Genomic DNA, 13,878 nt, shown 5'->3' with positions numbered 1-13,878 from the left:
TAGCAAATAAAAACCAGGATGTGAACATGTGTTCAACCCTGTGAAATCCTCTCTCAGGATTTAATGATCTAATCACTCTGCTGTCTTGGGGCAGGTGTAAACCATACTTTCCGAGGTTTTGCAATGCTTACAATAATTGCATATCCTTCTTGGCCAGATTGATCTTTCACCCTGACATCAGTGGAATGAAGTTCTAGCTGGAAAATAATCTCAACCCTTTGGTATAAAGGAGTTAAATGAAGAATTGCTGACACCAACACTTAAAGGAAAGCAAGTAAAATTAATGGGAAGCAGACCCGTTGGCACCAAAATATTTACTGAGTCACACAGGAGGAACAATGTGACAGGAAACTTTCGTATCAGATTCTTGAAGTTGGGAAACTGTCCACACAACAAGCCAAGGGGAAACCATTTTACAGCTGTAACGTGGAAACTGGGATGTAAGGGAGATTACAGTTCCGAGGTGGAGTTTACTTATTGTATTTTCATATGATATGAAAGGCTCCCAGGGCTGAGATGCTAACAGAGCATGAAGATGAGGAGACGAGCGAAGCTGCCGTTGCCGAGACCAGCACCAGCCATGAGGAGAGCTGCCCAGCAAACCCTCCTCGCCGTACTCTGCCTAGCAGCAGCGGTTTGTGAGGCTCAGGACACCTGCCCAGGTGAGTCACAGACAAACCTGTTACCTTTTCATAACATGGATCTGACTAGTCCCCACTTTAAGATGCAGAATTTAGAATGCACAAAATTCCTCATCAGTTAGAATATGAAGTTTAATATTAGCCCTTCTTATTTTCTTCCTTAATTAAATCACTTTTAATCAAGAAACAAGATGGCTCACATATGCACTGTATAACTAATGCCTTTCCATTGCTGTTGGGCTGTTCCATGGCATAGTATGAGACGGAGCAAAGGGGCTGTGAAACCCCCAGCTACTAGATTGGAGAAGAATGGCATTCACAAGATGAGATGCTTTTTATTACATCAGCCCTGATTTTACTCTTTGGCAGTCCTCGAACAGCAACATTCTCCAGTTAACGAATAATCTGATTAAATGAAAATCTTGCCATGTTCCATTCTCTACTGATTCTGTCCAGTGAGCTCAGGTACTACAGTGATGGAGATGATATCAGGAATAGAATAGACCTCATAAAAGGAACAGAATATGATGCACATGATATAAAGTAGAATGGAACAGATCTGATGTAAGGACTAGAACAGAATAAGTCTGATATAAGAAGTAAACTAGAATGGGAATAGATACCTCTACCCATAGCTACTTTTGGTTTGCTCCTAGGGAGATGTTAGTCAGATCTTTGGAATTAATGTGAAAGTCAGAAAATCTCTAAAGTTTATAGAAATTCACACATGCACAATACTCTGGCATTTCTCAAATGTTCCTTTATTTCACACTTCTTAAGAGCTGCTCAAAGACACTTTCCTCCCAGCGTCGTGAACCCTGGTTACCTATCTTTCTGGCAGCAGTACATGGTTGTAGGAAAAAGTCCCTGGGATCATATTAATAAAACAAGGTGAAAGCAATGACTGTGGTTTGTGTTTAACGCAGTAGGTGAGGCTGCTTGGTCACATCTTGTGTAGCTTTCTTGATTTCCTCTTCCCAGATGTCGGGGTACAATCCTGTTCCTGATGAAGCCAATGACAAAACTCCCACTGACTTCACATTTACAAGCTTTGAATCGTCTCTTGTTGCTTGCAGTCCCCACTGCTCTCATCTATCCAGATCACATGGCAGTGTGATTAGTTTTCACCCAGACCCTCTCTAATCCACCAGTTTTAGTGTCACTTGAAAATCCTTTTTGAGGTTCTCCAGTGTCTGCTGTACGGTCTGTTCTGGTGGTTAATTTAATACATGCAAATTCATGAAAGTTTTGAGGAATTAAGAGGCTATTTAAATTGAGGCTGTGGTTTTTGTATTTAAGAAAAGAAAAGGAAAGAAAAGAAAAGAAAGCTAGCTTGTGGAGATTCTCATTTGCAGGATTTATTTCTCTCAGGGTTCTGCAGAAAGTTTCAGCCCTATGGACCTTCTCACATGTCATTTCTTTCTCCAGATGTGAAAATAGTGGGTCTCAGCGGTTCAGAGAAGCTCGCTGTTCTCCAGGGCTGCCCTGGGATTCCTGGTGCCATGGGGCCCAAAGGTGACCCTGGACGTGCAGGAATGAGAGGTATGTGTCCAGGGGCTGAGGGAGACTCTGCCTTGGATGGCAGAAAAGTGAATGAGTGATGTTAAAATAGTTCAGCCCGTGGAGATCCTTATGAGTCGCCAACATGAGGAAAAGGTGCCTCAAACAGGCTGGTCACTATGCCAGTCTATAACTCCACATGGAGGGGCCAGAACTAACAAGCTGGCTCTGAAACATTGTCAATTTCTTTTTCCTCTGACCAGAACAATGGTAGCCTGTGGGCTGTGGAAGGGAGGCCAGCTGCGTATCTTTGATGGCCACCACCTTGGCTAGCACACCAGGGATCTCCAGAGTGTGAGCTGGTAAAGCAGGAGCCAAAGGGCCAAGTGCTGCTTTCTGCTGCTGTAACAGACTGACATCCTCCCTCACCGCTGGTTACAGATCTATCTGCCAGGACTCATATATACCAATAAACGATTTGACCATATAGAGCAGTGGTCTCAAACTTTAGAAACCCGAGGACCCCATTTTGATATAAAATTTTTCACGGACCCCCTCAAGCTCCCCGCTCAGCCCCAACGCCCCATCCCTACTCCACCCCTTCCCCCAAGGCCCCACCCCATCTCTTCCCTCCCCCGCTTCAGCCCTGCCCCTCCTCTTCTCCGCCTCTTTACGCTCCCTCCCCTGAGCGCACCCCAACCCCACTCCTCCCCCTTCTCCCCAGCGCCTCCTGTACGGAGTGCAGAAGGCTCTGGAAGGGAGGGGGAGAAGTTGAGGGAGGGAGTGGGAGGAGTTGATCAGCAGGGCCGATGGACCCCCTGGAGTACTCTCACGGACCACAGTTTGAGAAACGCTGATACAGAGAGATTTGTTAAAACTAAGAGCTAGCTGCTATCTGAGTTGCACCCATGACAATGGCTTAGTGGAAGCAGGGTCTGATACATTCTCTGGGATGGATACCCCAACCGGACACTGATGTGATGTGAAAATCCAGCGGAAGGATCCTCTCTCTGGACTCTAAGTTGCAGCCTCATGACTCAAATCAGAAATGGCAGATGTGGGGATTCAGTTCACTTCTAGCTGGTATGTTTGAATTGGTCAGGGCTTGCGCTGTCAAATATTTACCCTCTTGTGTTCGTAGGGGAACGGGGAGCTCCAGGGATCCCTGGAAAGATGGGACCAGCAGGGGAGAAAGGTAAAGAAAGAAAGAACTAGTCACTTGGATTCCATCACAGTAACAGCTTCTGAACATGCTTGTCTTCAGGTTACATTTGGGAAAACTTTTACCCCAATAGAACCTCAGTTCTGAGCCCCCCATTGAAATTGTTGCACTTCAGATAAATCTTTCCACTGTTTAACCTCCTTGGACTGAAAGGTGATTGATCAATTCAAATAATTCTTCTCACTGCAAAGCTGTGGCCCTTCTGTACTTTAATGACATGCAGGGATGGCTACAGTGCAGCCGGGGGCGTGATTTGCAGTTCATGTCGCTGTACTCACATTAGCATTAATCTAGCTAGCTTGCTAGCAACAGAAGTGAACACATGGTAGCACGGTCTAAGCTACAAATGTGGGTAGCCAGAGCGGTCAGGCAAACTTGTGCAGCATATGCTGAATCTTGTGCCACTACGTCCTCACGGCTATTGTCAGCAAGCTGCTCGGTGAAATCTAGCACGAATACGTCTTCAGGAGCTGCAAATCACATCAGTGTAGACATACCCACAGTGACAGGCATGTAAGGTGCAATAGATCTGTAGTGCCTGCTAGTTCAAAGAGGCCTCCAGGTACTTACAAATATTTCTTAGCACTTACAGGAATTCATGCTCAGCTAATCCAATACTGTACATGAGGGAGACAGTGACTGAGGCTTGTGACAAATACCATTTCACCCTCATCTTTCTTTGCAACCAGCTACTGCATCTAGAACTTGCTCTGGGTTTTGAAGGAACATCAGGTACAATTTTCAAAAGCACCTAAGGAGTAGAATCGGTTGGAATATTTTCACCAAAATGAAGTTTTAGTAACGGGCCACGGCTCTCTAGAGAGCAAGACTCTCAGAGGCTGGTGATCAGCACACTGGCCTGTGATGTGGAACAGAACTCAAATTCTCGTAGATTATTTCCCAGAGCCCCCCATGTGCCCTCTCCCAACAGGCTATAAAAACCTCCAGGCCCTGGGGAGAGGATGGCTTCAGCTGCTGGGCTGGTGGTGTGGGGAGCTCAGGACTTCTGACCTGGTGGCAGGGCTCTGGGCTTCAGCTGAGAGGACGGGGGGGTCTCGGGGCTTAGCCCCACAGGGGTGGGGGGGCACAGGGCCTCGGGGCTTCAGCCCCGTGAGGTGCACAGGGGCCCAGAAATATTTACCAGAGCAGAGCTCTGAATAGCTCCGGGTGAATTTAAACCCTGATGTAGGGGAGCCAGGATCAAGTCTCTCCTCTGGCTGATTCAGAGCAGAGTTTTTCATCCCAGATCATCCTGTCTCAAAAAGAACAGGGACTTGAACTCCCTTCTCCCACATTCCAGTGTCTTAACCACCAGGCTATAAAGTATGGGAGAGAGTCTCTCTTGTCAGAAGTAACCAGAGAGCCCTGTACCCAAAAACCTTCTCGAATAGAAGAGCCCAGGTTTCGATCGGAACATGGACATCTCAACACAATTTCATTTTCCACAAAAAAGGTTTTGTTTTCATGCCAGTGTGGAATGAAAACAAAGTTCAAAACCTCCAGAGTTGCCGCTAAATGGAATTGTCATGCTCCGGCCAGCTCTGCTTTTTAACGGGCCGTAGGCTCGTAAGGTTTCTATGTGCTTTTGAAAATGTTACCCATTGCATCTGGCTGCCTGAAGTCTCTGAACAGTCAGCCAGGAGCAATTCTGCATCAAGCTACTTTCATCTTGTTTACCCAAGTGAATCAAATTTTTACAAATGGAGAATAAACCCCCAAATATTAACTTTTTTTTTTAAAAAAAGTGTCTACGTACTTCACACGCTTCTAAATGTAATGCTCCTCTTCTGCCCTCTTTTTCTGTATTGTACCATCTATGCCAAATTCATGCAGCTCTGGAGATGTTGGAAGGGCATTAACAATGAGGAGTCCAGTGGCACCTTAAAGACTAACAGATCTATTTGGGCATAGGCTTTCGTGGGTAAAAAAACCCACTTCTTCAGATGCATGGCATTAGTGTATTTTCCTGCAGCAAGTCAGGCTGACGCCCCATGAGTTCTGAGGTTACAGTGTGATCTCCAACTCTTGCAAGTATTTAAACCTGTGCTCCATTCTAGGAGAGAAAGGAGAGTCCGGAGAACCAGAAACAACAGGTAAGAACCTCTGCACTCTCCCATATAGCAAAAGAATGATTTAACTGACAGTAGCAGCTGTGTCCGCCCTGAGCTGCAGTCTGTCTCCAATCCCTCAGGAGGATGGTTAACGTCTCAAATAGCCGCCATTTCAAAACAAAACAACCTATTACCACAACACTTCCTTCTCCCGCTTCAGTGTAGGAACTACTGCTCCCACACCGCCTCCCCTACCCAAGGCACAGAATGAGTAATATTGAGTCTTATTTCAGAAAGACCCACTAACTCATAATATTATTTAAGGTGGCCGGAGCAGTCCCTGATGCCCTCGTGAAAGGTGCCTCCTGGACCCTCCTCCAGCCTGTATGGGCGTGCCAGCCCGTTCCCACTGATGGGTGGCAGGGTACAAGGTGCAGAGCCAGGGCCCTAACCCCACTCTTCTCCACGCCTTTTGTGGACATTGTTGGCATTAGCTTTGAGCAGCCCTTTTGCTCAGGGAACAGGGGGGCAGAGACAGGGCTTAGGAGTAGGGCATGAAGGTCCAGGTGCCTTCCCCTGCCCTTACGCACCTGCCAGGGCCAGGCACAGCCTCTCCCTAGTGAAAAAAGATGAAACAAATCAGCTGTCTAAACTCTGCTGAGTTAACCCCCTGGTGAGTGTGTCTTACAGGTCCCCCTCTGTGACCGATCCACACAGGATAGGAGTAGGGGTCTGGTGTCAGGGGCCTTGACCATTTAGCTCAAAGCATAGCAGTGCCTGTTTTTAGTTCTGAAGGCCCCAGTATAGCAGTCAAGATCACATTGACTCTTCACCCACCCCTTGCACAATCAGATCCAGTCCCGCGCTTTCAATCAATGCATGGTTAATTTTCCATTTTGTCTAGGACCCAGAAACTGCAAGGAGCTGTTAGCCAAAGGGAGAACGCTGAGCGGCTGGTACGCCATCTACCCAGGAGTTGCTGATGATTCCATCACTGTCTTCTGTGACATGGATACAGACGGTGGAGGCTGGACTGTAAGTGAGAGGGAGTGTGGCGGGGACGAGGGTGTTATAGAGAACACGTTTGATTTTAATCAGAGGTGTGAGGATTGCCACTTGCTGGCAGCTGTAAATCTGTCCTAAATTGAGGAAATGTTGAGACAGAGCTGAAATAATTCATCCAGTTATGCCCCAAATATGTCATCACAGATTTCATATCCAGGCCAGCCCATCAGTTCAAAAAGGAGAAACTGAGTTTGTGGAAACCTGGAAGTTTCTGTATTTGTTAGGTTTTGGTTTATTCACATTTGCTTTTTAGGTCTTGTCTAGCCTGGAAGACTCTACAGGTGACTTCAGGTGTAATAACCTGCCTAGTGCATGTGACCATGTCTCCCTCTAGTGGCTGGGAGGGCTACATCTGGCTTTCTTTATCTGCTGACCGGGCTTCCTTTGGAGCTGGTCGTTCCTTACATCAGCCCAGGAGGCGTGGGCACTCCCAGGGTATGTTTACACTGTAGCTGGGAACAGCTCCCAGCACACTAAAACCAGCAGTGTGGACGTAGCGGCTCAGGTGGCAGCTTGGACCCCAAGGTCTGAGCTCGGATGGCTAGCTTGAGTCGTCACTGGAGCCATGCAGACACACCCCAGAGGTTAAGCACGTTGCCTACACAGCATTCTCAGCACCTGACAGTCTGGCCAAGGCGTGAAAGACCTTTATGTGATGGCAAAAGATTGCAAGGCCGTAACTATGTCGTATCCCAACTACTGAAGGGTTTTTATGTTCTTCAAGCCACAGAGTGAAAGAGACATGGGGCATGGAGCAGAGAGGTTACCAGCTAAGAGGGGGTTTTCAACACTTCCTGGCCTGAAGAGTTAGCTCCATCAGTCTAACGTGTAGTTAAAAGAAGTAGATAGACATGGATTTGCCCAGATAAATGAGCTGATGGGAGCCAGAGTCACTCTTTGAACTTGGCCAGGTCACATCCCATCTCTGAGCCTCCTCCTTCTCTACAGATGAAGGTAGTGGTACCCATTTTTGTAGAGCAGGACTGATCTGTTGCAGGGAGATATATTGGAAAGCATTACGTGAATGCGAAGTATAGTGGGTTCATGTGCAGGTATGAAGTAATGGTATGTCAGGCAGCTGCTTTATGATGGATAGAAACCATGATGCAGTCTTCCACCTCTCACCCTCTCATTTCCTTGCAGGTTTTCCAGAGACGCGCAGATGGTTCAGTGGATTTTTTCCGTGACTGGGATTCATACAAGAAGGGTTTTGGGAACCAGCTGACGGAATTCTGGCTGGGGAATGACAATATCCACCTGTTAACATCCCTTGGTAACAAAATCACTGATGGATTCTTTTCTGGTTTTTGTTCTCCGCCAGACCATCTCCTTGGAGACAGGATACATAAAAGCAGCAAAGAGCCCTGTGCAACCTTATAGACTAAGAGACGTATTGGAGCATAAGCTTTCATGGGTGAACACCCACTTCGTGAAATGCATGTGGTGGAAATTTCCAGAGGCAGGTATAAATATGCAAGCAAGAATCAGGCTAGGGATAACAAGGTTAGTTCAATCAGGGAGGCTGAGGCCCTCTTCTAGCAGTTGAGGTGTGAACAGCAAGGGAGGAGAAACTGCTTTTGTCGTTGGCGACCCATTCACAGTCGGTGTTTAATCCTGAGCTGATGGGGTCAAATTTGCAAGTGAACTGAAGCTCAGCAGTTTCTCGTTGAAGTCTGGTCCTGAAGTTTTTTTGCTGCAGGATGGCCACCTTTACATCTGCTATTGTGTGTCCAGCGAGATTGAAGTGTTCCCCTACAGGTTTTTGTATATTGCCATTCCTAATATCTGATTTGTGTCCATTTATCCTTTTACGTAGGGACTGTCCAGTTTGGCCGATGTACATAGTAGAGGGTCATTGCTGGCACATGATGGCGTATATTACATTGGTGGAAGCGCAGGTGAATGAACCAGTGATGGTGATGGTGTGGCTGATCTGGTTAGGTCCTGTGATGGTGTCGCTGGTGTAGATATGTGGGCAGAGTTGGCATCAAGGTTTGTTGCATGGATTGGTTCCTGAGTTAGAGTTACTATGGTGCGGTGTGTCGTTGCTGGTGAGAATATGCTTCAGGCTGGCAGGTTGTCTGTGAGCGAGGACTGGCCTGCCTCCCAAGGCCTGTGAAAGTGAGGGATCGTTGTCCAGGATGGGTTGTAGATCACTGACGATGCATTGGAGAGGTTTTAGCTGAAGACTGTTTGTGATGGCCAGTGGAGTTCTGTTTGTTTCTTTCTTGGGCTTGTCTCGCAGCAGGAGGCTTCTGGGTACACGTCTGGCTGTGTTGATCTGTTTCCTTATTTCCTTGTGCGGGTATCGTAGGTTTGAGAATGCTTGGTGAAGATCTTGTAGGTGTTGGTCTCTGTCTGAGGAGTTGGAGCAAATGCGGTTGTACCTCAGAGCTTGGCTGTAAACAATGGATCATGTGGTGTGTCCAGGATGGAAGCTGGAGGCATGAAGGTAGGCGTAGCGGTCGGTGGGTTTTCGGTATAGGGTGGTGTTAACATGACTGCATGAGGAAATAAGGAAACAGATCAACAGAGCTAGATGTGTACCCAGAAGCCTCCTGCTGCAAGACAAGCCCAAGAAAGAAACCAACAGAACTCTACAAACCATCCTGGACAATGATCCCTCACTTTCACAGGCCTTGGTAGGCAGGCCAGTCCTCGCTCACAGACAACCCGCCAGCCTGAAGCATATTCTCACCAGCAACGACACACCGCACCATAGTAACTCTAACTCAGGAACCAATCCATGCAACAAACCTTGATGCCAACTCTGCCCACATATCTACACCAGCGACACCATCACAGGACCTAACCAGATCAGCCACACCATCACCATCACAGGTTCATTCACCTGCACGTCCGCCAATGTAATATATGCCATCATGAGCCAGCAATGTCCCTCTGCCATGTACATCGGCCAAACTGGACAGTCCCTACGTAAAAGGATAAATGGACGCAAATCAGATATTAGGAATGGCAGTATACAAAAACCTGTAGGGGAACACTTCAACCTTCCTGGACACACAATAGTAGATGTAAAAGTGGCCATCCTACAGCAAAAAAACTTCAGGACCAGACTTCAACGAGAAACTGCTGAGCTTCGGTCATTTGCAAATTTGACCCCATCAGCTCAGGATTAAACACAGACTGTGAATGGGTCGCCAATGACAAAAGCAGTTTCTCCTCCCTTGCTGTTCACACCTCAACTGCTAGAAGAGGGCCTTAGCCTCCCTGATTGAACTAACCTCATTATCCCTAGCCTGATTCTTGCTTGCATATTTATACCTGCCTCTGGAAATTTCCACTACATGCATTTCACGAAGTGGGTGTTCACCCACGAAAGCTTATGCTCCAATACGTCTGTTAGTCTATAAGGTGCCACAGGACTCTTTGCCCCTTTTAAAGATCCAGACTAACATGGCTACCCCTCTGATACAGGACACATAAAGTGATTCATCTGCTTGTATTCCTGGGGTTGGACAGACATGTCTCAACCCCTCCTTACAAAGATCAGGCAGAACGTTCATGGAACGCGATTGACATTTTTGTTTCCGTTTTGTCTCTAGAAACTTGTGAACTTCGTGTCGATCTGAGTGACACGGAAAACAATAAATCCTTTGCCCACTATGAGACCTTCAGCATTTCAGGACAATCTGACAAATACAGACTGAACCTAGGAAAGTTTCTTACAGGCACTGCAGGTAAGTTTGGGGCCCATTCTGCACTTTCTGTACAAGGGAGGTATCATGAACAACCATCAAAAGCACAGAGTATCTCTGGCAGTTCTACCAACTCAGAGATTACCTGAAAGGGGAGGTGGGAAGAAAGTCCATGCGACATTCCAGTGCAGGCCATCAGCATGATGTTTTCACCACACTTGTGAATGTTAACTGGAGTTGAACTCAGAATTCTTGGTCCTCCATAGAATCACAGAATCATAGAATATCAGGGTTGGAAGGGACCCCAGAAGGTCATCTAGTCCAACCCCCTGCTCAAAGCAGGACCAATTCCCAGTTAAATCATCCCAGCCAGGGCTTTGTCAAGCCCTCCAGCGTCCAGAAAGAGGATGTTTGGTTGGGGGAACTTACTAAAGTGAGGCCCTGCTGGGTCTTTTCCCCCACAGCTAGCCTCCTATTTTTAAATATTGTTTGGGAAGGGAAAGGAGCTATTAGAGGCATGCTACATATTAAACAAAAGGAACCATAGCTGTACAGCCAAAGTGTGGAATAGAGAATCCCTGTGACTTGATTAATAGTCAAATGCAGGGGACCAGGACATCTCTCAGAGCCTGAAAGTGCTTTGTACACACACAACCATGTTCTTGCTTCTGATGTTTTAACAGGTGATTCCTTGTCTGGCCATAGAAATATGACGTTTACAACCAAAGACAGTGACAATGATATGCATTCGGCGAACTGTGCTCTGCTGTACAAGGGCGGCTGGTGGTACAACAAGTGTCACGGTTCCAATCTGAATGGGCTGTACCTGCTGGGGCCCCACAAGAGCTACGCTGACAGTGTCATCTGGGTAACAGGCAAAGGGGCTCACTATTCCTACAAAGTCTCAGAGATGAAGTTCAGGCCGGTTTAGCACAAGGAGAGTGCAGCGGGAGGTCGCTCTCCCAGCAATGTGTGGGAATGGACCCTCCCAGGTAGTTAGATGCCTTAAGCCCATTGATTTCCACGGAAGTTAGGTGCCTGCCGGATCTGGGCCTTAGAGCCTGATCTGAAGCCCAGTGAAGTCAATGGGAGTCTTTCCATTGACATCAGTGTGTGCGGATGAGGCCCATAGCTGGAAGCACCCAAGCAAACACACTGATGTTTAATACCAACCTTTTCCTTTTCCTGGTCACGTTGAGTTTCATAGATCCTAAGGTCAGAAGAGCCCATTATGATCATCTAGTCCGACCTCCTGCACAACACAGGCCACAGAATCTCACCCACCCACTCTTGCGATAAACCTCTCACCTATGTCTGAGCTATTGAAGTCCTCAAATCGTGGTTTAAAAACTTCAAGGAGCAGAGAATCCTCCAGCAAGTGACCCATGCCCCATGCTACAGAGGAAGGCGAAAAACCTCCAGGACCTCTGCCAATCTGCCCCGGAGGAAAATTCCTTCCCGACCCCATATATGGCGATTAGTTAAACCCTGAGCATATGGGCAAGATTCACCAGCCAGACACCCAGGAAAGAATTCTCTATAGTAACTCAGATCCCACCCCATCTAACATCCCATCACAGGCCATTGGGCCTATTTACCATGAATATTTAAAGATCAATTAATTACCAAAATCATGTTATCCTATCATACCATCTCCTCCATAAACTTATCGAGTTTAATCTTAAAGTCAGATAGGTCTTTTGCCCCACTGCTTCCCTTGGAAGGCTATTCCAAAAGTTCACTCCTCTGATGGTTAGAAACCTTCATCTAATTTCAAGTCTAAATTTCCCAATGACCAGTTTATATCCATTTGTTCTTGTGTCCACATTGGTACTGAGGAATTAAATAATTCCTCTCCCTCTCTGGTATTTATCCCTCTGATATATTTATAGAGAGCAATCATATCTCCCCTCAACCTCCTTTTAGTTAGGCTAAACAAGCCAAGCTCCTTGAGTCTCCTTTCATAAGACAGGTTTTCCATTCCTCAGATCATCCTAGTAGCCCTTCTCTGTACCTGTTCCAGTTTGAATTCGTCCTTCTTAAACATGGGAGACCAGAACTGCACACAGTATTCCAGGTGAGGTCTCACCAGTGCCTTGTATAACGGTACTAACACCTCCTTATCTCTACTGGAAATACCTCGCCTGATGCACCCCAAGACCGCATTAGCTTTTTTCACGGCCATATCACATTGGCAGCTCATAGTCATCCTGTGATCAACCAATACTCCAAGGTCCTTCTCCTCCTCCGTTACTTCTAATTGATGCGTCCCCAGCTTATAACTAAAATTCTTGTTATTAATCCCTAAATGAATAACTTTACACTTCTCACTATTAAATTTCATCCTATTACTATTACTCCATTTTACAAGGTCATACAAATCTTCCTTTATGATTTCCCGGTCCTTCTCTAAATTGGCAATACCTCCCAGCTTTGTATCATCTGCAAACTTTATTAGCACACTCCCACTTTTTGTGCCGAGGTCAGTAATAAAAAGATTAAATAAGATTGGTCCCAAAACTGATCCCTGAGGAACTCCACTGGTAACCTCCCTCCAGCCTGACAGTTCACCTTTCAGTAGGACCCGCTGTAGTCTCCCTGTTAACCAATTTCTTATCCACCTTTCAATTTTCATATTGATCCCCATCTTTTCCAATTTAACTAATAATTCCCTATGTGGCACGGTATCAAACGCCTTACTGAAATCTAGGTAAATTAGATCCACTGTGTTTCCTTTGTCTAAAAAATCTTTTACTTTCTCAAAGAAGGAGATCAGGTTGGTTTGGCACGATCTACCTTTTGTAAAACCATGTTGTCAGGAGCTCTCTGTTCAAGTGTGAATGCCCAGCCCGTTCCATTCTACTTCTGTTAGAACCAAGGCAGAGCCAGTGCTGCCGGCAGGGCAGCGGCCAAGCTGTGAGCTGCTGCTGCGCATTTGTCACAATTATTGAGCCACATCCTGACATCCCTTTTTTCATTCCTGCTAAATTAAAGGAAAATCCCTCTGATTTCAGTGACAGTTTTGCCATAGTAAGAGCTGAGTGAAGGTTTTAAGATTTGGCACTTGGTGATGAAATTCATCATTGCATCAGAGCTCATAGCATGATGATGCATCTGCAGTTAATTGCAGAAGATCAAAAATTTTTAACCAGTTTTTTTTTTTTTTAAGATCATGAGCCTGGAGAAAGCAAGATATTTGTCCCATGCTAATTTGCATTTACACCAAGGATATTTACACCAAGGATATTTACACCGTTTACCATTTACACGAAGGATATTAAGCTCGCCCCACTTCCCAACAAAGACTGAACACCAGGAGTGAAATCCAGGCACCAATGAAGTCAATGGAGGTTTTGCCATTGATTTCAGTGGGGCCAGGATGGCACCCAGAGCTTTAGAGTTAAGTCTTAAATTACTAAGACCCCTTTATCTCTACAGTAGTGCTATGCTATACTATGAAGCATAATCCTCACTGGTTAAAAGAAAACTGCATATGTCACAATAAATTAATAAAGTATGTTTAACGAGGCATGTAAAGTACATTTTGTGTGGTATGATTACATCTTTTGCCTTGCTCTAGTTTTCTTACTGGTTTATGCACCATGGCCCTCACGGTCATTTGCGGGGATTATTATATTAGTAACATAAAACAAATGAAAATAAATACTGGGTTCTTTTCATCAGAAGATCTCAAAGGGCTTGACAAAGGCAGGTGAGTATCATTATCCCTGTTTTACAGA

At 46.0% G+C, this 13,878-nt stretch overlaps 1 protein-coding gene across 3 annotated transcripts; it reads left to right on the top strand.

Moving 5' to 3' along the window:
- Positions 1-237: 237 nt before the first annotated feature.
- LOC311532188 (ficolin-2-like) lies at positions 238-13,678 on the top strand. Of its 3 annotated transcripts, XM_084650445.1 has the most exons (10): positions 238-662; positions 2,070-2,183; positions 3,283-3,336; positions 5,421-5,456; positions 6,319-6,449; positions 7,623-7,752; positions 10,046-10,180; positions 10,822-11,006; positions 12,127-12,215; positions 13,308-13,400. In XM_084650445.1, the coding sequence occupies exons 1-10, from the start codon at positions 530-532 to the stop codon at positions 13,312-13,314; spliced, it is 1,014 nt and encodes a 337-aa protein (XP_084506571.1). In that variant the 5' UTR covers positions 238-529; the 3' UTR covers positions 13,315-13,400. The 3 variants fall into 3 exon arrangements, with proteins under 3 accessions (XP_084506571.1, XP_084506570.1, XP_084506572.1); XM_084650444.1 differs by lacking the exon at positions 12,127-12,215 and having other exon boundaries at positions 243-662; positions 13,308-13,678; XM_084650446.1 differs by lacking the exon at positions 13,308-13,400 and having other exon boundaries at positions 243-662; positions 10,822-13,298.
- The last annotated feature ends 200 nt before the right edge of the window (positions 13,679-13,878 follow it).

This window comes from Lepidochelys olivacea (assembly GCF_965140295.1).
Source record: "Lepidochelys olivacea isolate rLepOli2 genome assembly, chromosome: 16".
Lineage (NCBI taxonomy): Eukaryota > Metazoa > Chordata > Testudines > Cheloniidae > Lepidochelys > Lepidochelys olivacea.
This window is presented reverse-complemented; position numbering and strand designations above follow the sequence as displayed.